The 21,898-nt window shown below is 40.6% G+C and overlaps 2 protein-coding genes and 1 pseudogene across 4 annotated transcripts; 1 reads left to right on the plus strand and 2 right to left on the minus strand.

The window, feature by feature from the left end:
• Positions 1-806: 806 nt before the first annotated feature.
• LOC104436462 (IQ domain-containing protein IQM1) lies at positions 807-5,473 on the minus strand. Its single transcript, XM_010049240.3, has 9 exons — positions 4,954-5,473; positions 4,124-4,528; positions 3,914-4,028; positions 3,745-3,810; positions 3,549-3,637; positions 3,327-3,414; positions 1,867-2,097; positions 1,637-1,738; positions 807-1,448 (listed from the first exon to the last, which is right to left on the minus strand). The coding sequence occupies exons 2-9, from the start codon at positions 4,456-4,458 to the stop codon at positions 1,050-1,052; spliced, it is 1,425 nt and encodes a 474-aa protein (XP_010047542.2). The 5' UTR covers positions 4,459-4,528; positions 4,954-5,473; the 3' UTR covers positions 807-1,049.
• A 7,800-nt stretch (positions 5,474-13,273) lies between these two features.
• Positions 13,274-16,772, minus strand: LOC104436463 (annotated as a pseudogene).
• Positions 16,773-19,202: 2,430 nt separating this feature from the next.
• On the plus strand, positions 19,203-21,327 carry LOC104436465. Of its 3 annotated transcripts, none has more exons than XM_010049241.3 (4): positions 19,203-19,440; positions 20,126-20,345; positions 20,437-20,483; positions 20,580-21,327. In XM_010049241.3, exons 1-4 carry the CDS (start codon positions 19,398-19,400, stop codon positions 20,915-20,917), a joined length of 648 nt encoding a protein of 215 aa, XP_010047543.2. In that variant the 5' UTR covers positions 19,203-19,397; the 3' UTR covers positions 20,918-21,327. The 3 variants fall into 3 exon arrangements, with proteins under 3 accessions (XP_010047543.2, XP_010047544.2, XP_010047545.2); XM_010049242.3 differs by having other exon boundaries at positions 19,204-19,440; positions 20,583-21,327; XM_010049243.3 differs by having other exon boundaries at positions 19,205-19,440; positions 20,586-21,327.
• Positions 21,328-21,898: the final 571 nt, after the last annotated feature.

Consider the following 21,898-nt stretch of genomic DNA (forward strand, 5'->3'; position numbering starts at 1 on the left):
AATCAACATGGCACACAGCAAAAACGACGAATTCAACATGGCACAGAAGCCGGAGTCTTCCTAAAGTTCGAGGCACTATGTCCTTTTTCACAATTGAAGCCCAAGAAATTTTAATAATTGAAGCCCAATCCAGAAAAAAAATATTTCATCAAAACTACGTCAAATTTGATTTTTCTCGATAATTTTCTGTCGTGTTCAAGTTTATGTTTTGGGGTCGGAAGAGTGGAACAGTAGGAAGCATGCTAACTCCAGCATTTCTTTTTTTTGGGGAACTCTAATGAGAAAGATTAGAAAGGCTATTTTTTTACTGAAGAGATCAGAGCTATCAGGGCAAAAGCGGCGATCTTTTGGTCCTGCAAACAAGCCCAGCAAAATGCAAAGCTGCATAGGTATAAATTGAGGGATGTGATATTTGAATTTTATACATATAATCTCTAAATTTCTAATTTGTTCAATGTTCCGAAATATTCTAATCCCCGATCTAGTTTTGAGGAATGTGATATTTGAACTTTAGCCTAATATGTAATATAGTATGATTTGTTCAATGTTCATTATGAAATATTCCTAATCTAGTTCAATGTTACCATTTCATTAATTCTAGATCAAAGACAATATTGAACAACTCCATCTAATTTAATGACTAAATTAAATATGTATAAGAAATTTAGTGACTATATCGAACAAATTAAAAATTAAGAGATCATAACACACATTGGGATAAAATTTAGGAAGAAAAATTAAAAAAACGTTTCTTTGGCTACGATGGTTGATTGAGAAGTGGGAGTTGTTAGATGTTCAGATTCTCGTAAGCCGAAAGTTACAAGATCAAATACGATTTATGCGTTTGTGTCTCAATCAATGAACTTGCAAACAGATTTCAAGCTTCTTTATCAACTCAACTTTTGCAGCCTAATCTTGAAAAGAAGAAAAGAAAGAGTGGCATCAATTTGGTACGTAAGCAGACCCCCCTTATTCGGAAAAAGAACTGCAAATGGGTAACAACAACTTGAATGAAAAAAATGGGGTTAGCCCCCGAACACTCTTCTCTACTATAGGCTCTTCCCTTCTGTTTTTCCCAGGAAATTAGAATCTTGAAGGGATCGGACCGTAACCCCCTGAAGGTCGGCCCCGGGGACAACTCTCGGAGAGAGGTTGACCTGCTCCAGCGCCCGCGACTGGAGCTCCGTGGGGTAGTCCCTCACGCAGCCGATGCGAGGCCCGGCCCCTGTCGACCACTTGCACGACAAGCGCCTGGTAACGTCGAACACAGGCGGCTCTGCCTTGGCACGGGCATTCGTGACATTTTCTTGCGGAAGTCCAGGTTTGACGGCGGTATCCTCTGGCTCGGCAGCTGATGAGGTGGTTCCTGCGGGGCCCTCGCTTGTACCGTGTTTTGAGTCCTCGCTGGAGTTTATGTATGAAAGATTGTCATCATCCACAGCACACCTCTGAGAAAAAGAGTACGCATATCATGTCAGTGATCAGCTGTTATACAAAAGTTGGTCAATGAGAACGATTTTGCGGACGATCATTCGTTCATTTTTCAAGAATACGAATACTTTTATACCCAATTATAAGAACAGCTGATGAGGTCTAGATGATGCTCACTACAATACTTGTATTCACAAGTTTATACCTTGACATTGCTGAGGTCTAGATGATGCTCCTCCAAGAAGCTGATGAATTCCCTGAAGTTCTCTTCTGTTGGGTGGTAGCACCCGCTGGATGGCCAAAAAGCCTTAAAGACATGCACAATATACACATTACACGAGAAAAGAAGCTGGCTGTCTACTAGAGAATGCCGATCGAGAGCAGACAAGACGCGGGCGAATGATTCGTTTCGAAGTGTAAGGAAATGTGTCGTACCTCTAGGATCCCATTATGGGCGACTAATCTTCCGGCTGCAGTGATGGCGCCACCAGCAAGAAAACTGGAGTGCTGAAACACACCTTTCTCCTTTTTACCCACATACAAGGCCCTCGAAGTGCTAAGTACAAATATCCACTTTGAACCTTCCATGGTGTCCACAAGCTCGCTGCGTTGCTTATACATGAGTTTTCCATTTTCGATTATCACCTCGTAGGCTTCTCTTTCGATCTGCAGAAAAAACAAAAAGGAGTTAATGACAGCTCGAACCAGATGCTTATGAGACATTTGATTTTGCACTACAAAATATAATAAGACACTTCCTCTCACATGTCCATTGAATGTTTTGCTGCAATTAAATGTTTCCATTAGTCTAATATAAAGACTTCAAGACTCAATTATTAAAGTCTGATGAAAAAATTCTGTCGTCAAAGTCTGAAGACTACAAAACTCAAGACTCAAAGTCAACCCACTGGCAGTTTCTTGATCAATGAAGACTTATCTAGATGCTAATTTATCTTGAAAGTATTCGGTTCATACAGTTTGAAAAACATCTTACGGCTAAAACGGCTGAAGATAGTACCTTGTGATCAATTATTCTTATTGGAATCAATTCGGATAATCAAGATCTTTTGAAAGAAGAAGTATATTTGTAAGGTTCTACTTATATGGGCAAATAGGATTGTCGGGGCTATCATCACATTCCTTAAATGACTCGAGATCTCATTGATTGATTATGTCCAACAGGTAAATTTGAAGAACTCATTTGGAAAGTGCCAACGGATATAACGGATATAGAGGCATGAAGAAATATATAAGGAAGACACTCAAATTGTTCGAGTGTATGCGTGAAAGAAAAATTCCAAAGTCTGAAACTCTTAATTCTTTATTTTCTCAATCACTGAGCTTAAGTTGTACTCAAAAGAGATTAAACACTTGTGAGGCCTTGAGGAAGTATAGTTTCTACACTGTGAAATTAAAAACGTGAGACTGTAAAAATCTCTTTTAATTCATAGTAAAATCCAGTTGGTGGGTGTCAATGCAGGAGAGTGGACGTAGGTTTGATCTAAGCCGAATCATTATAAATCTTGTATTTCAATTCTCTTTCTCTATACTCCTTGCTTTAATTCGTAACTTTATCTAACTGTTTATAGTCTTTTACATATTCAATCTGTTATTCTTGAAAGACGAGTTAACTTGTTAAAAGTCTAGCGTAAATTTGCTAGACCTATTCACCCCCTCTAGATGTCCTTACTAGATGTCCCAAAGTTTCTTTAAATCCAGTTTGTTTAAAGTACGTTTGAATGGGATATTGACAAAAATAATCTGCTAAGGCATTCACTATCAGTCATGCGTACAAGCTCATAATGAGAGATGTGATCTTGCTCGTTTGGATGGGATATTGACAAGAATAATCTGCGAAGGCATTCACTATAAGTCGAACAAAGAATGAAACTCACGGGCCCGAGATACTTGATGCATTGCTTATGCAGAACATTTCTTGGGCACTTTTCGAGATTCACGTCTTTACCACGTCCAACATCCAACCTGCATTTAACATGGTCCTCATTATTAAAAAGTATTTTGACATTTGATGAACAATTGCTAGCTCTGCAATATTATGATAGGCTAGAACAGGACATAACAAACACAACCAAAGATTTCCACGTTCGAACACTAACCAGTAGAAGAAAGGCTCCGTACTCTCGCTTTGGAACCACGCATCATAGTATAGACGCAAATTGTGGCTATGACGGTGCCGTGGGTCAATCTGTTCAAGCAGGAGACTATCAGCAGTATTCTTTATTTTTAGATCTCCTTTTCTTGGAAAGAAAAGTGACCCTGCTGTTGCATGTCTCAGGAGTTTAAAGGACTTACAGCTTCAAGCCAGTGCTGTAATACTAGCCTTTGAGCCTTCTCGTCTTTTGACAAACCTTTTCCTACCTGAAAGATAATTTATCAGCGTCCTAATGATATTGTTAATTGTCACGTAAGTTGAAAGCAGGAAAACAAAATGGGCTCTTTCAAAAGATTGTCTTTTATGTACCTTGGCGACTCTAGTGCTTGCCCTCGCCCACTGAGAACCAACAGTTTCAGGCTTATCATCCTTGTAGAATGATACGGAACTATGCTTCAGGGCTGCAAAGTCTATCGCCTTCCACCTGAAACATTTGCAGTTTCACACCAATTAGCCATTTAATAAAAGGGCACATTAGAAACAAATCGATCAGTTCAAATTAATTTAAGAAAGACCCACCAGAGCTCCTCAACGACGATGGCGCAATCTGCCAAGTTTCTTCTTGTTCTGTAACTCCTGTACACTTTCTGCACCTTAACTGCCGCGGCATCGAGCTCGCATTTGGGTCTCGGCGAGAAAAATATCACAGGTTTAGAAAGGGACAATCCTCTGGCCGTTTCAGATGTCGAACCATCTTTGACTGTTAAGTTACCCGAGGCCCGGTTGGCTTCTTTACCGTGTAAGAAATTCTCAAAGGAGAGCGTTCGTTCGAGCACCATGTTTTCGGGCTTGCAGGTTTTGAGTTTAATGGAATTCTTAGAATTGGTCTTGTCCGAGGCAACTGAATCGGTCATGGCTCGTAAATTAGTTCTCTTCAAGCTACCTCTCCTCAAGGCAGTCGCTTCTCGTTCCTTGGGAGATGAACTGATGTTGAGGGCCAATTTGACACACCAATGAGCAACGATTTCGTGCCAAGCAGATATGAGCAAGGAAAGTGATAAACCCATACAAATTTCAGCACTCGAACGCAATAGAACTCAAATAATCAGGTGACAAAATTCCCAAAATGAAAGTAGAACTCATTGAAGAAAATGAAAGAGGAAGGGCAGAGAAAGCGAAATCCATTCATTCGACTGCCATGAAACTCCATAAAACGCAACCAAAGTCCAAGTCTTGACACGTTGTCCCCCCCAAGAAAAGGGTAAAACAAGATTATCGGAGACAAAACAGAGCAAGAACAAGTTTTTCTGCACAATCCTACCCAGCTCCGACATGAAAATATCTCGAATGCCCTGCTTTTAGCTGAAGAAACAAATTCGAACAATAAAAGGCCGGAACTTTATCATTACCTATCAGTCCACAATCAAGAACTGAGCCCAGAAATTCTCTCCTCTTATATTTCCTTTTCCCTCGCGAACAAGTTGTTCTTCTGTTCTTCTGAGAGCTGAAAGACGATTTTTCACAAGATATGCCTGAGACAGACCCCAACTCCCCCTTTATATACGTGCGCCCCAAATACGCACCGTTATCGCGAACTTTGCACGGGGGGGTTCCGAGTTGATTTCAACGTGGGGGACTTTGAACAGCACGAGCCGTTTGAGGAATTCAAAGGTCGGAATGGAAACTTCGCAAAGACTTTTTGGAGGAGTATATAAAACAACCCCTTCGCAGATGGAAGGAAAAACAATAATTTGGTGGGTGGGCTTTCGTTTGCTGGAGAACGAGATTATGCAAGCAGACAGAGGTTCAAGAATAATTTATATGGAAAATGGGATTTGGAGAGAGAAGGGCAGTCAAAGAAAGTAAGCCAATCCGTGAGCTCTCAGAGAGAGAGAGAGAGAGTCTGCGGGAGACGAGGAGAGGTTTCCATGAAATGACACGGTTGATTTGCTGCTGGGACCGTGAATCCCAGCGCTGGGAATTCCCCTCACGTCTTTTTCCAAGTTTTAATGGTCAAATTGGCAATTTGGCCTTGAACGACTACAATAAAATAAAGTCAAAATAGGGAGTTAGACAGCCACATGCTTATGTATGTACGCTATAATCCCAACATCCCTAGTCGCATTCTAACTGGTAGAGATTTCAAAATATATACGATAGATTTTTGGTTTTGAAAATTAGAAAATTCATTTCAATGAAAAAGTTTGAGATTCTAGATATGTTGAATCTAGAATCTGAACTTGAAATAAGTTTTTATGTTTTTTTTTTGTTTATGTTTTCGATAGCACCGCTAATCTGTGTTTTTACCTCCTTGAGACACGAGAAAATGGAAAATTTTGCAAGGTGTTGTTGCTCTAGCCGTAATTCGAGACTGTGCAAAAAGAGGGTTTCAAAAATGTTTATATGGAAAACTGGAATTCGGAACTGGCGAACAAGTAAAGTCTTTCGATCAAACATTGGAGAAAATATTAATGAAGCAGCCATGCACTGTCTCAGAGAGTGTAAACGTGCATCATGTTGCTGGGAATTCTCTTTTTTTATTATAATCTTATGCGCTCACGGTGAGTTGGAACACGTTCTTATTTTTTGGTCTCTTCGAAGAAAACGAGAGAAGAGCAAGTCATGATTCAATTATAAATTTTTGATTTCCCCATCTCCTTTCTTTACAGCAGTCACGGTGGTTGAAAAATAAAATAAAATTGAAAGGCCCACTTTTGCACCTAATTTTCTATCCATTTGGCTAAAAAATACAATCGAAAGCAAGTTCCTGGAAGCCGCATATGATAATATAATAAGGAAAATAATTCATTGAAGTTGTGGAATCGAAATTGGGTTTCTCTTTTGCTCATTCCTAGAAACCTCCATTTGCATAATTTTGATCCTTAAAGGATTAATCATCTAACGTCTGTATGTTTGGTTTCTTGCCCTGTCGGTTATTATACTTCTTACCAAGAACATTGCCGAGCAATTCTAAATCAAGAAGGACTTAGACAGTTCCATGCATTTTACGACGTCACTGATTACCATTTCTTTCGTTTGAAGCCAGAAATAATCAAGATTGATGAGAATTCATCGGTCTGAAATATGCTCTCGAAACTCATTTTTTTTTTTTTCCTTTTTCTTTCTTGTTATATATGTTAATGTGGAGAACCATATCCGCAATATAAACAGCAAAGACAATTTTGCTGATGTGAGTCCGAGGCGGTCTAGAGGAAACTCCGCGACCGCCGAGGAAAAACTACGGCGTTTCTCTTTCACGTCGAACTTCAAAGTCGGGCCTCGACGTGCCCAGATGTTGAGGATCCAAGTCTCTGCAAGTGGGCCCATCTGTTCCTCTCTCGAAGCTGAGTAATGGGCCTTACTGTTGGGTCTCCAACTTTCTTAGGGCCATGGGCTTAACTTTTTTTTTTGGGCTTAATTTCACTTGTGCTAATAGATAGGAGTGTCAAGAACCGAATTGAAAACCGAACCGAACCGAAAACCGAAGTTCGTATTTGGTTCGGTTCTCATTAAAAATTAATATTTTTTTATTGGTTTGGTCTTTATCGGTTAACCGAACCAAACCGAACCAACAAACTGATAAAATCAAACCATTAACCAAACCCGTTTCTCTCCCATCTTCTCTGAGTCCTCTCGTCTTGGTCGATGGTCAACTTGGAGGTGCAACGGCGGTGGCGACGACGACGGAGACTGCAACGGCAACTGTGACTGCGACGGCGACGGTGACTGATTGTGCGAGAAGAGCGGGACGTGGAGGTGGCTGGTGCTGAAGACCCGCGACTCCAAGCCCTTCTTCCTGGCCTTCACCATCGTCCCTGGCGTCGTCCCTGGCGTCATCGGCTACTGCGTCATGCAGGCCACCAGCTCCCGCACCGAGCAGCTTGAGGCTCGCCTCCGCCAGACCGCCCGCCCCGACTCCCTCGTGCGTTCCTTCTCTCCCCCTTCCATCGCGATTCCACCTCTTTTCTTATGGGTTTCTTCCTTTAATAAATGGAGTCTTGCCATTGATCCTGAGTGGAACTACAATTACTCGAAAGGCTTCAGTGCAGAGAATTATCCGGCATACTGGATAGGTCTTAATCTGCACAAATTGAGGATCATATCATATTAAACGTGCTTACCAGTCTTTAAAAAAAAAAAAAAAATGCTTTTTGAAGATAAATCACTTGGACAGTCGGTGGCACATTTACCAAATCCGTGATAGAATGTCTGAGATCATTAATATCTGTTGTTCCTATCCCTCGAGGAGGAGCCGTCATGGAGAATCCCTACGAGTTTCGATCCTATCTATGGTCTCTTCAACAATGGCTTCCCATAATTGCTCCTACCTCTAAGTGCATCCCTCGCTCGATTATTCATCTGGAAACCTAATAGAGTGAGGAATTCCCGATCTCCTTTGCCGGCGGGTTTGTACGTTTCATCTCATTGTGCTCCTTCTCGTGTTACAGTTCATATTTGATTCTCCGAGGCTTGTGTCCATTTGATTATGTTTTGGCAATTCTCTTGACTTGAAATTTTCTCTGGTATCCAATCGCGAGATCATGAATCAATTTGACATTGCAATCCTTACTAGCCATGTCGCATATTGAATTTAGATTATTTTGAGTTGAACAGAAAAAAATAAAACGAAAAAAAAAAGAAAAAACGAAAAAAAGAAACCAAAAACCAAAAGCTAAAAATCAAAAACCGAAAAACCGATTCGATTTGGTTCGGAAGTTTTTTCTAATTGTTCGGTTTGGTTTTTTTTAAAAACAAAACCGAACCAAACCGAACCGTTGACACCCCTACTAATAAATCCATCAAAATGGATTACAAACCTATTTCTTAACCTATATATGATACTGACAAAAAAAAAACCTATATATGATGAACCACTGGGATTCACCCAAGTGGCCATCCTTCCAACATGAAAGGGGGAGGTGAGAGATTCAAATCCTTGAGAACCTTCTCAGGGAGAGATGGGGTGGGAACGCGTAAGTTTCAGGAGTGGGTTTCGATTGCAAGAGATAGGGCAAAAGTTTGAGAGTGAGTGTAGAGTAGGAATAAAGAGAGTGACAAAAAAAAAAAAAACCTTTATATGATGCGCTAAATTATTATATGTATTAGTTATATTTAATAAATGGATCATAAATAGGCTTAAACATAACATGAGTATTAAATAGGTTTACGACTTTTTTTTTGTAAGTGATTTACAACTTAGTTAGACCCAACCCGCATTCATTTTCTCTTGCCCTCACGAGATGACTCACTCCACACTCTTACCTCAGTTTGAATATGAATTCTCTTATATTGAGTTAAATATGGAAGTGCTTTAGTAATATGAGTCAGCTCATATATGAGTCATTATGGGTGTGTTTTGTAATATTTCTATTCCTAAGAACAATTTTTTTAGAAATAGTTTTTTTCTATTTCCTATTCCCTAAAATAATTTATAAGTAAAATAACATGTTTGGTAACTATAAAAAATTTCTATTTTTAGAATTGAAAAATAATAGGAATGCGTTTGGTGTGACTTATAAATTTTTTATGATGTGGATTTTCTTCTAATTTTTAATAATTTTTTGAGATTTTTCTTTTTTCTCTCTCTTCTTCTTCTTCCTTTAACCGGTTGTCGCCACCCGCCACAACAACTAGTGGACGACGGCGGTCAATGATCAACGGGGGGTGGTGAGGCTCCAGCGACCAATTAAAAGAGGAAGAAGAACAAAAGAACAAAAAAAAAGACTTATTTTTAGAAATTATTTTCAGGAATAAGAAGCTACTCTTGTTCCTATTCCAAATTTATTCATTGGCCATTTTTCTATTATGAGGAATAGAAAAATTAAGTAATGTTATCATTCCTACATTTCCTGTTCTAGTTGGAGGTCCTCCTCGGTTCGTGTAGCTGAAGAATGTGCTGGTTCGAATTTTTGGAAGCTTCTCTAGTGCAGTTGGCAAGCTGTTCTACCATTCCTACATTTGTATTCATCTTGGGATTTGGTATATTTTTGTGATCCCTATGTAGGTTTTTGCTTTGCCACTGTTTGGCTTTCCTCTGCTCTTGTACAATTGGTTTTCTTTTACCTTAGCACCCTTCCACTCACTCTGACTATTGTCCTTGTGAGTGCAAGTTCTTAGTGCCGAGTTTTTGCTGTATAGCGTTCTTGTTGCTTTTGGCTTAAGTCAATATATATCTCTTAATGTTACCGTACGAATTTATATTATTTTTTTATTCTAGAGAACAAAAGGACAGAAAAATAGAAAAATAAAAGTGTTGCCATGTGGACCTATATTTGTATTACACAAAAATAGATCAAAGTTAAATGAGTTTATTTGGTTTCAAGCATTTTCCCCTTGATCCAAATCCAACTCGACTCAACCCTTTTGACGGTTCTCGTTACTACCCTTGGTACTTGTTCCAATTTTGCCGGTCGCTCACTCAGACCTTTTCCACATGGTTCATTCCTAAAAGGGAAGGTCCGACGGGTGCTGATTGGTTACCGAACTGAGAGCAGCAATCTCTTCTAGTCAGATAGACGTTGCATGCGGAATGGGCCTCCTCGAGGCTCATTACCTTTATTTCAAGGACATAGAATGGGTTATTGTACTAATCGAGAGCATTCTTTATAAATAATTGAAAAAGCGCGAGATGGTCGAGTTGCTTATAACCCCGGTTTTGCGAATTCAAGAGTTAGATCCTTTTTTGGAACCGGCGTGTCGAGCCCTAATTCATTTTTCGGCTGGTTTTATTCGGTGTTACCCTTTTAATCCGGTTTAGCCACGCCCTTTTTAGGAATCCGATCCGGTCTCGCGAACGCTGTCTTATTTTAACACGATCCGTTGTCTCCGTGTTCACGTGGGCCAACCGGACCAAGGCGTCGTTTGGGTCGGGTCCGATCTGGCGTGCCTCCTGTCTGAAATCTCTCCCCTTCTCCCTCTGTATATTCCCTGCGTACGCTGACTTCTCCCCTGAAATCACATCAGAAAATCCAAGCGAAACACCAAAGACTCTCTCTCTCTCTCTCTGGCCCATCTCACCTTATTTTATTATATCCAGCTTCCGCCGTCCGAGTCTCAATAACTTTAGCATAATCGCCAAAAAGACCCACGTACGATTTGGAGGTCTTAGGCCCAGTTTCGAGTGACCCAGCTTGGCTACCAAGGTCCTCGACATAGTTGTTGAGGACCTCGGCTTAGGTGTCAGGGACTAGGCCCCGACCTTGAGAGACTCGGGCCTAGTCTTGAGGGACTTAGGATTGGTTATTGGGGTCTCCAAGTCCAGGCGTCGGGTCTCAATCATAGTAGTTAAATACCCAACCACGATTGGGACTCGTGTAGGGGCACTGGAGTCTCAAGCCCAACCTCCCAATGCACTTAGGCCCAACTTTTGTGGACCCAAGCCTAACCTTGATGAACTTGGCTTGGATGCTCACAACTTGGGCACAAGAGTTGAGTACTGAAGCATGATTGTTAGGGATCGAGATATGAGCATAGAGATTCCTGATCCAGCCTCGAGGGACCTAGTCACAATTGCTGAGGACTTGGGCACGGGCATCAGGGTCCTTATGCCCACGCACCAAGGTCTAGCCTCAACAAACAAAAGCTTTAGGCTTCTCTCTCGTTTGTCGAAAAAACAAATGTTTATTACCAATTAATAGCAGATGTATCATGAGATTTTTGCAACAACAGGCATCTTTCTCTCACATGTCCACTGAACATTTTGCTACAATTAGGGATGTCTCAAAGTTTTTTTGCCTTCAGCTTATCCGAAGTGTGTTTCGATGGGATTTGATAAAGATAACTTGCTAAGACATTCACTATAAGTCAATAAATGAAGTATAATTACAGGTCCGCAATACTCAATGCATTGACACTGCAGAACACTTTCGGGGTATTTTTTTAGATTTATATTTTTGCCTTCTTCAACATCCAATCTAAATCTAATGTGATCTTTTTGATTAAAAAGTCACTTTATACTCTTATTTAAAATAATGTCTATTTTAAATTATCTTGTGAGAAAATAAGGATTCTTCATTGGAATTTTTTTTCAAGGCGGGCGATGTCATCACCGGTTGATGATCAACATGGCACACAGCAAAAAGCGACGAATTCCACATGGCACAGAAGCTGGAGTCTTCACAAAGTTCGAGGTACTTTTTCCGTTTTAATAATTGAAGCCCGAGAAATATTTCATCAAAACTACGCATTTTCACCCAATCCGGAAAAAAAGAAAGATGTTGCCAGGAAAAAAAAATAGTTAGAATATACTCAGTTGTGCTACTTAAGGCGCGTTTAGTAACTTTTCGAAAAAAAATTGTTCCGAGAACAAAAATAGAAAAAACTATTTATTACGGGGAACAATTTTGAACAAAGAACGTATTTTAATCGTATAAAATTTATGTTCCGAAATTAAAAAAAAAAAAAGAACATAAACACATTTGGTAAACTTATATAAATTTTTGTTTCATTTAAATTTTTAATATTTTTATTTTATTTTTCCTTTTTTTTTTTTATTCCTTTTGCCGATCGCAGACCTCGGCCATGGCCGGTGACCGGCCGACGAGGGCCGGCGGCCTCGCCTAGATCCAGCGAGGTTGAGCCTCGCTAGGGGCTGGCGACATTCCAGTGAGGTCGCTGGCCCTCGATGGCCGGTTGCCGACCATGGTTGAGGTCAGCGATCGGCCAAAGAAAAAAGAAGAAGAAAAAGGACAAAAAAAGTGTTTCTCGGAATTATTCCTAAGAACAAGAAACAAATTTTTCTACTTCTTGTTTTGTTTCAAATTGTTTCCAAAAACAAAAAAAAATGATTTTTTTGTTTTCGAGAACAAAAGTGTAAACAAATGCGTTTCTGTTTCTTTTTTGTTCCTTGGGACAAAAGAACAGAAATTTGTGTTCTGGAAACAGAAACAGATTTAAACAAATAGGGCCTTACTTTCATGTCAAATTTTGATTTTTCTCGATAATTTTCTGCCGTGTTCAAGTTCATATTTTGGCGTTGGAAGAGTAGAACGACAGTAAGGATGCTCACTCCAGCATTTTTTTTTTTTTTTGGAACTCTCTAATGAGAAAGATTAGAAAGGCTCTTATTCTACTTGAAAAATCGAGCTATCATGGCAAAAGCGGCAATCTTTTGGTCCCGCAAACAAGCCCAAAGCAAAATGTGATCTTTGAACTTTAGCCAAATATGTAATATAATCCCTGAATTTCTAATTTGTTCAATGTAATCTCTAAATTATATAAAATACTCATTATTATCCCTGATCAGTTCAATGTGAGGAATGTGATATTTGAACTTTAGCCTAATATGTAATATAGTCCATGAATTTCTAATTTGTTCGATGTAATTCCTTAACTATATGAAATATTCATTGTTATCCCTGATCTAGTTCAATGTTATCATTTCATTAATTTTATATTAGAAACAACATTGAACAACTCCATATAATTTAATGACTAAATTAAATATGCATAAAAAATTCAGTGATTATATTGAATAAATTAAAAATTAAGAGATCATAACCCACATCGGGTTAAAACTCATGAGGAAAAACTCAAAAAATGTTTCTTTGGCTACAACGGTTGATTGGGAAGTGGGAGTCATTAGGTGTTCAGATTCTCATAAGCCGAAAGTTACAAGATCAAATACGATATATGCATTTGTGTCTCAGTCAATGAACTTGCAAACATATTTCAAGCTTCTCTATCAACCAACTTTTGCAGCACTAATCACGAAAAGAAGAAAAGAAAGAGTGGCATCAATTTGGCACTTAAGCAGACCCCCCTTATTCGGAAAAAAGAGCTACAAATGGGTAATAACAACAACTTGAACGAAAAAAATGGGGTTAGCCCCTGAACACTCCTCTCTACTACAGGCTCTTCCCTTCTATTTTTCCCAGGAAATTAGAATCTTGAAGGGATCGGACCGTAACCCCCTGAAGGCCGGCCCCGGGGACAATTCTTGGAGAGAGGTCAACCTGCTTCAGCACCCGCGACTGGAGCGCCATGGGATAGTAGTCCCTCACGTAGCCGATGAAGGGCCGGCCCCTGTCGACCACTTGCACGACAAGCGCCTGGCGGGGTCGAACGCCGGTGGCTCCGCCTTGGTGCAGGCACTCTTAACGTTTTCTTGCGGAAGTCCAGGTTTGACGGCGGGCTCCTCTGGCTCGGCAGCTGATGGGGTGGTTCCTGCGGGGCCCTCGCTTGTACCGTGTTTTGAGTCCTCGCTGGAGTTTATGTATGAAAGATTGTCATCATCCACAGCACACCTCTGAGAAAAAGAGTACGCATATCATGTCAGTGATCAGCTGTTATACAAAAGTTGGTCAATGAGAACGATTTTGCGGGCGATCATTCGTTCATTTTTCAAGGATACGAAAACTTTCATACCCAATTATAAGAACAGCTAGGTGGTCATCTTCTCTACCTAATCGGAGCAACTTGCTCGCTACAATACTTCCATTTACAAGTTTATACCTTGACATTGCTGAGGTCTAGATGATGCTCCTCCAAGAAGCTGATGAATTCCCTGAAGTTCTCTTCTGTTGGGTGGTAGCGCCCGCTGGATGGCCAAAAAGCCTTAAAGACATGCACAATATACACATTACGCGAGAAAAGAAGCTGGCTGTCTACTAAAGAATCCCGATCGAGAGCAGACGAGACGCGGATGAATGATTCATTTCGAAGTGTAAGGAAACGTGTCGTACCTCTAGGATCCCATTATGGGCGACTAATCTTCCGGCTGCAGTGATGGCGCCACCGGCAAGAAAACTGGAGTGCTGAAACACGCCTTTCTTCTTTCGACCCACGTACAAGGCCCTCGACTTGCTGAGTACGAATATCCACTTTGAACCTTCCGCAGTGTCCACAAGCGCGCCGCTTCGCTTATACATGAGTTTCCCATTCTCGACTATCACCTCGTAGGCTTCTCTTTCGTTCTGCAGGATAAAACAAAGTGGACTTAATACCAGTTCAAAGCAGATGTATTATGAGACATTTGGTTTTGCACTGCGAAATATAACGACAGGCATCTTTCTCTCAGATGTCCACTATTTTGCTACAGTTAAGGATGTCCCAAAGTTTCTTTACCTTCAGCTTGTCCGAAGTGCGTTCCGATTGGATATTGATAAAGATAATATGCTAGGACATCCACAATAAGTCGACAAAAGACGTAACACTTACAGGTCCAAGATACTTGATGCATTGCAGATGCAGAACACTTCTTGGGCACTTTTCGAGATTTATATCTTTGCCTTGTCCAACATCCAACCTGCATTTAACATGATCCTCGTTATTAAAATGTCTTTTGACACTGATGAACCTTTGCTACCTCTGCAATATTACGATAGGCTAAACCATGAACGTGACAAACGCAGCAAAAGATTTCCTCGTATGAACTACTACTAACCAGTGGAAGAAAGGCTGTGTGGTCTCGCTTTTGAACCACACGTCATAGTAGAGATGCAAATTGTGGCCATAACGATGCCGCGGGTCAATCTGTTCGAACAGGATGCCATCAGCAGTACTTAACATACTTAAAAATCCTTTTCTTAGAAAGAAAAGTGATTGTGCCATTGCATGCCTCAGGAGGATGTTGGACTTACAGCTTCAAGCCAGTGCGGTAATGCTAGCCTTTGAGACTTCTCGTCTTTTGACAAAGCGTTTACTATCTGAAAGATAATCATCAGCGTCCTAATGATATTGTTAATCGTCAAGTAAGTTGAAAGCAGGAAAACAAATCGGGCTCTTACTAAAAATTTGTCTTTCATGTACCTTGGCAACTCTAGTTCTTACCCTCGCCCACCGAGAACCAGCAGTTTGAGGCTTATCATTCTCGTAGAATGATACGGAACTATGCTTCAGGGCTGCGAAGTCTACTGCCTTTGACCTAAAACATTTGCATTTCATCGCCAATTAGCCATATTAATAAAAGGGCGCATCAGAAACAACTAGATCGATTCAATTTAATTTAAGGAAGGCGCACCAGAGCTCCTCGATCACGACAGCGCAATCTGCCAAGTTTCTTCTTGTTCTATAACTCTTGTACACTTTCTGCAACTTAATGGCGGCAGCATCGAGCCCGCTTTTGGGTCTCGGAGAGAAAAATATCTCAGGTTGAGGGAGGGGCAATCCTCTGGCCGGTTTATAGGTCAGACCATCTTCAACTCTTAGGTTATCCGAAGCCAGGTTGGCTTCTTTACCAGGTAAGAAATTCTCGAAGGAGAGGGTTCGTTCGAGAACCATGTTCTTGGGCTCGCAATTTTCGAGTTTGATGAAATTCTTAGGATCGGTCTTGTCAGAGGCAACTGAATCGGCCATGACTTGTAAATTCGTTCTCTTCAAGTTATCTGTCCTCAAGGCAATCGCTTCTGGTTGCCTGGTAGACAAACTGATGTTGCGGGCCAATTTGACACACCAATAAGCAACTATTTAGCGCCAAGCAGATGCAAGTTTCAGCACTGACCTCCTCAAACACAATCCAAAGCAAACACTCAGATGACAAAGTTACGAAACAAGAAGTAAAATTATCAATGCAAGAAATTCACATAAACATACTTAAAAAGGACATGACGCTGTTTTTATGGACTCAATCTAAAAATTATCTGAAATTTCTTTATCCGTTTGCAGAGTCAACACAGGGCAAGAACATGTCACTCTGCACAATTATACTCAGCGCCGAAAATATTTAAGACACTCAAATGCCCTTCTTTTAGCTGAATAAATAGATTTGGACGATGAAAGGTCGAAACTTTATCATTACCCGTCAGTCTAGAATCAAGAACTGAACCCAGAAACTTTCTTTACGCTGGCAAACAAGTTGTTCTTGCGAGAGCTGAAAGATATTTTCGACCGGATATGCCTGAAGCAGACCCCAGCTCCCCCTTAGCATACACAGGCCCCGAAGTGATTAAGAAGAGGGGAGGATCTACGATACCTACAAATCCGCACCGCGAGCAGAAGCTTCGAATTGGGTTCGAGTCGATTTCAACGTGGGGGACTTTCGAAACAACGGGTTGTTCGAGCAATTCAAAGGTCGGAATGAATGGAAACTTTGAACTTGTGTTTTTACCTTCTCGAGAAACGAGAAAATGAAAAAAATTCGTGGGGGCCTGTTGCTCCAGCCGTAATTCGAGACCGTGCGAAAAGAGAGAGTTTCAAGAATGTTTATATAGAAAACTGGAATTTAGAACCGTCGAATAAGTAAAGTCTTTCGATCAAACATAGGAGAAAATACGAATGAAGCAGCCGTGCACCGTGTCAGAGAGCCTTTTCCTTTTTCTCCTGATCAAACTTGCGTGTAAACGCGCATCACGTTGCTGGGAATTCTATTTTTTTAATATAATCTTATGTGCTCACGATGACTTGGAACATGTTCTTTATTTTTTGGTCTCTCTGAAGAAAAAGAGAGGAGCAAGTCATGGCCCGTGTTATTTTTTTTCAATTTGGTCTGCGTTCAACTATAATTTTTTGATTTCCCCGTCTCCTTTCTCCACAGCAGTCATGGTGGTTGGGGGTAAAAAACACCATTGAAAGGCCCACTTTTGCGCCTAATTTTCTATCCATTTGGCTGGAAAATACAATCGAAAGCGAGTTCCTCGAAGCCACGTATGATAATATAATAAGGAAAAGAATTCATGAAGTTGTGGAATCGAAAATGGGTTTCTCTTTTGCTCATTCCTAGAAACCTCCATTCGCATACTTTTGATCCTCAAATGATTAATCATCTAACGTTTGTATGTTTGGTTTCTTGCCCTTCTCTGTCGGTTATTATACTTTTTACAAAGAACATCGCCGATCAATTCTAAATTGAGAAGGACTTAGAGAGTTCCATGCATTTTACGGCATTACGTTCATTACCATTTCTTTCGCCTGATGCTAAAGTAATCAAGATTAACGAGAATTCATCGGTCTGGAATATGCTCTCGAAATTATGATTTTTTTTTCCTTTTTCTTTCTTGTTATATATGTTGATGTGGAGAACCATATCCGCATTTTAAACAGCAAAGACAATTTTGCTGATGTGAGTCCGAGGCGGTCTAGAGGAAACCCCGGGACCGCCGTGGAAAAACTATGGCGTTTCTCTTTCACGTCGAACTTCAAAGTCGGGCCTCGACGTGCCCAGATGTTGAGGATCCAAGTCTCTGCAAGTGGGCCCATCTGTTCCTCTCTCGAAGCTGAGTAATGGGCCTTACTGTTGGGTCTCCAACTTTCTTAGGGCCATGGGCTTAACTTGACTTGTGCTAATAGACCCGTCAAAATGGATTACAAACATATTTCTTAGCCTATATATGATTCTTATATATATTAATTATATTTAATAAATGGATCATAAATAGACTTTAACATAACATGAGTGTTAAATAGGTTTTTGGTAAGTGATTTATAATTTATTAGACCCAACCCGCATTCATTTTCTCTACTTGATCTCATGCTAAATTACTCCACGCTCTTACCTCGTTTGAGTATAAGTTTTCTTAAATTGAGTTAAATATTAAAGTGTTTTAGTAATTTGAGTCAGATCAGATATGAGTGCATTTGTAACAGTTTTGTTCTTAAAAACAATTTTCTTTTCAGAAATAGTTCTTTTTTTTTTATTTTTATTCTCGGAAACAATTTCTAAGTAAAATAATGTGTTTAATAACTACACAAAATTTATATTTTGAATTGAAAAAGAACATGAATGTGTTTGGTGTGACCCATAAATTTTGTATGACGTGGAATTTCTTCTAATTCTTTATTAATTTTTTTTAGATTTTTCTTTTTCTTTTTTTTCTCTCTCTTCTTCTTCCTCCTATAGCCTAGCCACCATCACCCACCATGGTTGACCGACGAACAGTGACGATCAACGACTAGCAGCGGGTGACAAGGCTCTAGTCACTGGTTAAAAGAGGAAGAAGAAGAAATGAACAAAAAAGAAAGAGAGAAGAAAATGACTTATTTCTAGAAATTATTTTTGATAACAAAAATACTTATTCCTATTCTAAATTTATTTCTTGGCCATTCTTCTATCATGGAGAATAGAAAAATTAATCGATGTTGTCATATGGATTTCTATTCTTTTTCTATTCTAGATAACAAAATAAAAAAAAAGAAAAACATAAGCATTACCATGCATACCCTCTATTTGTATTGCAAGAAAATAGATCAAAATGAGTTAAATGAGTTTATTTGGTTCTAAGCATTTTCACCCGATTCAAACCCAACTTGACCCAACTCATTTGACGGTTCTACATACTACCCATGTTACTTGTTCCTATTTTGCCGGAGATTATCTCAATCGAGTCGCTAACTCAGACCTCTTCCACATGGTTCATTCCTCATAGGGAAGGCCCTTCGAGTGCTGATTGGTTAGTGAACTGAGCAGCAATCTCATTTGGTCAGATAGACGATGCATACGCGATAGGCCTCCTGGAAGCTCATTACCTTTATTTCAAGGAAATAGGATGGGTTATTGTACTAATCAAGAGCGTTCCTTATAACTAATTGAAAAAGCGCGAGATGGTCGAGTTGCTTATAACCCCGGTTTTGCAATTTCAAGGGTTAGGTCCTTTTTTGGAACCGGCCTGTCGAGCTCTAATTCAATTTTCGGCTCGTTTTATTCGGCGTTACCCAATTTAATCCGGTTTAGCCACGCCTTTTTTAGGAATCCGATCCGATCTTGCGAACGCTGTCTTATTTTAACGCGATTCGTTGTCTCCGTGTTCACGTGTGCCAACCGTACCGAGGCATCGTTTGGGTTGGGTCCGATCTGGCGTGCCTCCTGTCTGAACTCTCTCCCCTTCTCCCCTGTATATTCTCTGCGTACTTTGACTTCTCCCCTGAAATCACATCAGAAAATCCAAGCGAAACACCAAAGACTCTCTCTGTCTCTCTCTCCATGGCTGACGCGAAGACTGAATGGAACGCTTCTCCGACGTCAGGTACCCATCTCCGCAGCATCCAATCACCCCCTTCAAAAATTTGGAATTTTTATCTGACTGCGATATCGGTTCCGCTGATCTGATCCCTGCTGATCTTTCCGAATTCTTCCGAAAGATGAATTTAGTCGCGTTTGGCTTATCTGGGTTGGTTTCTTATTCGCGAGAGAACGCGGATCAAACGTTAGATGTCGCGGTTTTTATTCTAGTTGCCGATTGTCTGGGCAGTCAGTATCTGGCGATGGCAATAGTGAGTCGTCGTTCGTTCATCTGCTTTGACGGAATGGTGATTGTTCATGGACGAGTTGGAATCTCGACGCTTGTCTCTTCCGGTTGTCGTGTGCGCTGTATATGTGAGCCGACGTCCGTGTTTCGCTTGGAAGGGCAAAGGAGGGATGTTTAGCGACGGGTTCGATGTAGAATTTACCCAAAACTATTTTTCAGTTTTCCCATCTGTATGGATTTGTAAATTCTAGATTCATCCTGCAGATGAATTGGATTGCATCACCTCTTCATTTGCATGACTTTGTTTGATGGAGAAGGAATGGAGTGACACCTTTGGAAAGAGCTATATTGCGGCAATGGGGATAGAATTTGATCATTTTCTCTCCGAGCACGTCGTGCATTAGTTCAGATACATTGAGTAGCGGTGTTCATGGATCTTGGTTCTGGTCAATTGTGTTAACAGATGACAGTTCGAGTGAGCCTCGTGCAATTCAAAGACCAAAGGAAGATGACAAATCGCCCCATCATCACAGGGAAACGCACGGAAGGCGCAAAGACATTGACGAGAACACCCCGTTGAGCGATGTCAAGGCACCTAACGTATTTGAACGAGCGAAGGAAGAGATCGAGGCTCTTGTTCAAACTATCCATTTGAAGAAAGAGTCTCCTACTCGTGAAAAAAGGTATCGTCTTCGACCTTTCATTTTTGCAGAAAACTAAGCTTTTAAGTATTTGGACTCCTCTTTGACACAACCGAGCTCGAGGAGATTGCAGGGACCAGACGGTGCAGACAGAGTCCAGTGCTAGTGGTTCTCCCTCAGGTTTGATTTCTACATAGCAGAAACCTGATGCTTGTTCAGTTGTTCTTGTTTGCACAGGAGATTGGGAGAATACGCTATAACTCTAATCTGTCACAATAGCAGAAAATGATGGCAAAGGACCCAATTTCATTGAGAAAGCGAAGCAGGAGATCGAAGGAATTATGCATTTTAAGAAGTCGCCCCGCCATCATCGCAAGGAAACTCACGGCTTGAATGAGGACATTGATGAGAACACCCCGATAGACGAGGTTAAAGCTCCAAATGTCTTTGAACGAGCAAAAGAAGAAATTGAAGCCATCGCACAAGCCATCCATCCAAAGAAAGAATCAAGCAATGATGCCCTAAAGTCACCAAAGAAGGAACACGGATTCAGGTACTCCATCGGAAAAGGTTTGGAGAAGGTTTGCTCTCCGTTGGGTCATAAAAGAGACTAGATGTTGAGCTTCGGGAAATCCCTGAAGAGTCTTCATTGTTTAGCAGTCCTTACGGAAGCGAAACAAAGGATAAGCCGCAACTATCTGACCACATTTACTTGCCTGGCTTCTCTGGGGATGACAGTTTGTTTCATGTAATCTGCTGGTGTGTTTTGTCACTCAAAGGTGCATATAAAGTTGGTGTTTTTTGTTACCCACCCATCCTGTTAACCTGTCGGATCTTACAAGAGCGAGATTGAAACTTGTCACTTGGCTTAGGACTGCTCTTCTGTGACTCCTGCTTCTGGTGCATTGGGCTTTACTGGGTTAAATTATGCAGAGTCATGTATGGCCGATAGGATGATGCGAGCGAATGTTTGTTACTGACTCGATCTATTTCATCCCATTTTTCGACATAACTTTTGCAGTTAGATTGTTGTGCATTGCCCTCAGCACGCACGACATCAAAAGTCTGTTATCTGATACAATGAGATCCGTGCATATCTGCAGAGAAACTATACAAGCTTGGGAAGAGTTTCATAGCATTTGACATTCACGCACTAGGCCCGTGACTCTTCATTAACCCTGGCAACGCCCCGGTCGCTTTTTAACAACCTGGTGACCAGGTTCTTTTCAAGTTGTGAATGCCTTGACGGTCCACATGTGATGCGTGTCAAAAGGTGAATTTGCTCAACACATTGGGCTCAGGCACACCTCAATCTCCTTCGCCTTGAAGACATCTTTTCTCTCACGCTTCTCACAGGATATATAGCATGTTTTTCCGTGAACGACTCTACGAACGAAATGACTTATCTTAATAGTGGATGTCGCGGTTATCTAAACTTTCATGCATTTCTTGTTTTAGAGTAGAACCAAGAATTTAAGAATCGGGCTGATGGTTCCAAGTTCCAGAATAGATAGTTCAAATTTCTAGGATATGCATGATAAGTTTCAAGTTCTAAAAATTAAGGAATTTGTTCTTACGAGTAAGTTCCAAGTTTC

Source organism: Eucalyptus grandis, chromosome 3 (assembly GCF_016545825.1).
Source record: "Eucalyptus grandis isolate ANBG69807.140 chromosome 3, ASM1654582v1, whole genome shotgun sequence".
NCBI classification, from domain to species: Eukaryota; Viridiplantae; Streptophyta; class Magnoliopsida; order Myrtales; family Myrtaceae; genus Eucalyptus; species Eucalyptus grandis.

Coding starts and splice junctions, on each gene's coding strand:
- LOC104436462 (XM_010049240.3), bottom strand. CDS start 4,458: ATGACCGATTCAGTTGCCTCGGACAAGACCAATTCTAAGAATTCCATT. Junction 4,029..4,123: donor ATCGTCGTTGAGGAGCTCTG/GTGGGTCTTTCT, acceptor CAAATGTTTCAG/GTGGAAGGCGATAGACTTTG. Junction 3,811..3,913: donor CAAGCACTAGAGTCGCCAAG/GTACATAAAAGA, acceptor ATTATCTTTCAG/GTAGGAAAAGGTTTGTCAAA.
- LOC104436465 (XM_010049241.3), top strand. CDS start 19,398: ATGGCTGACGCGAAGACTGAATGGAACGCTTCTCCGACGTCAG. Junction 20,346..20,436: donor TCTCCTACTCGTGAAAAAAG/GTATCGTCTTCG, acceptor AGGAGATTGCAG/GGACCAGACGGTGCAGACAG. Junction 20,484..20,579: donor TGCTAGTGGTTCTCCCTCAG/GTTTGATTTCTA, acceptor AATCTGTCACAA/TAGCAGAAAATGATGGCAAA.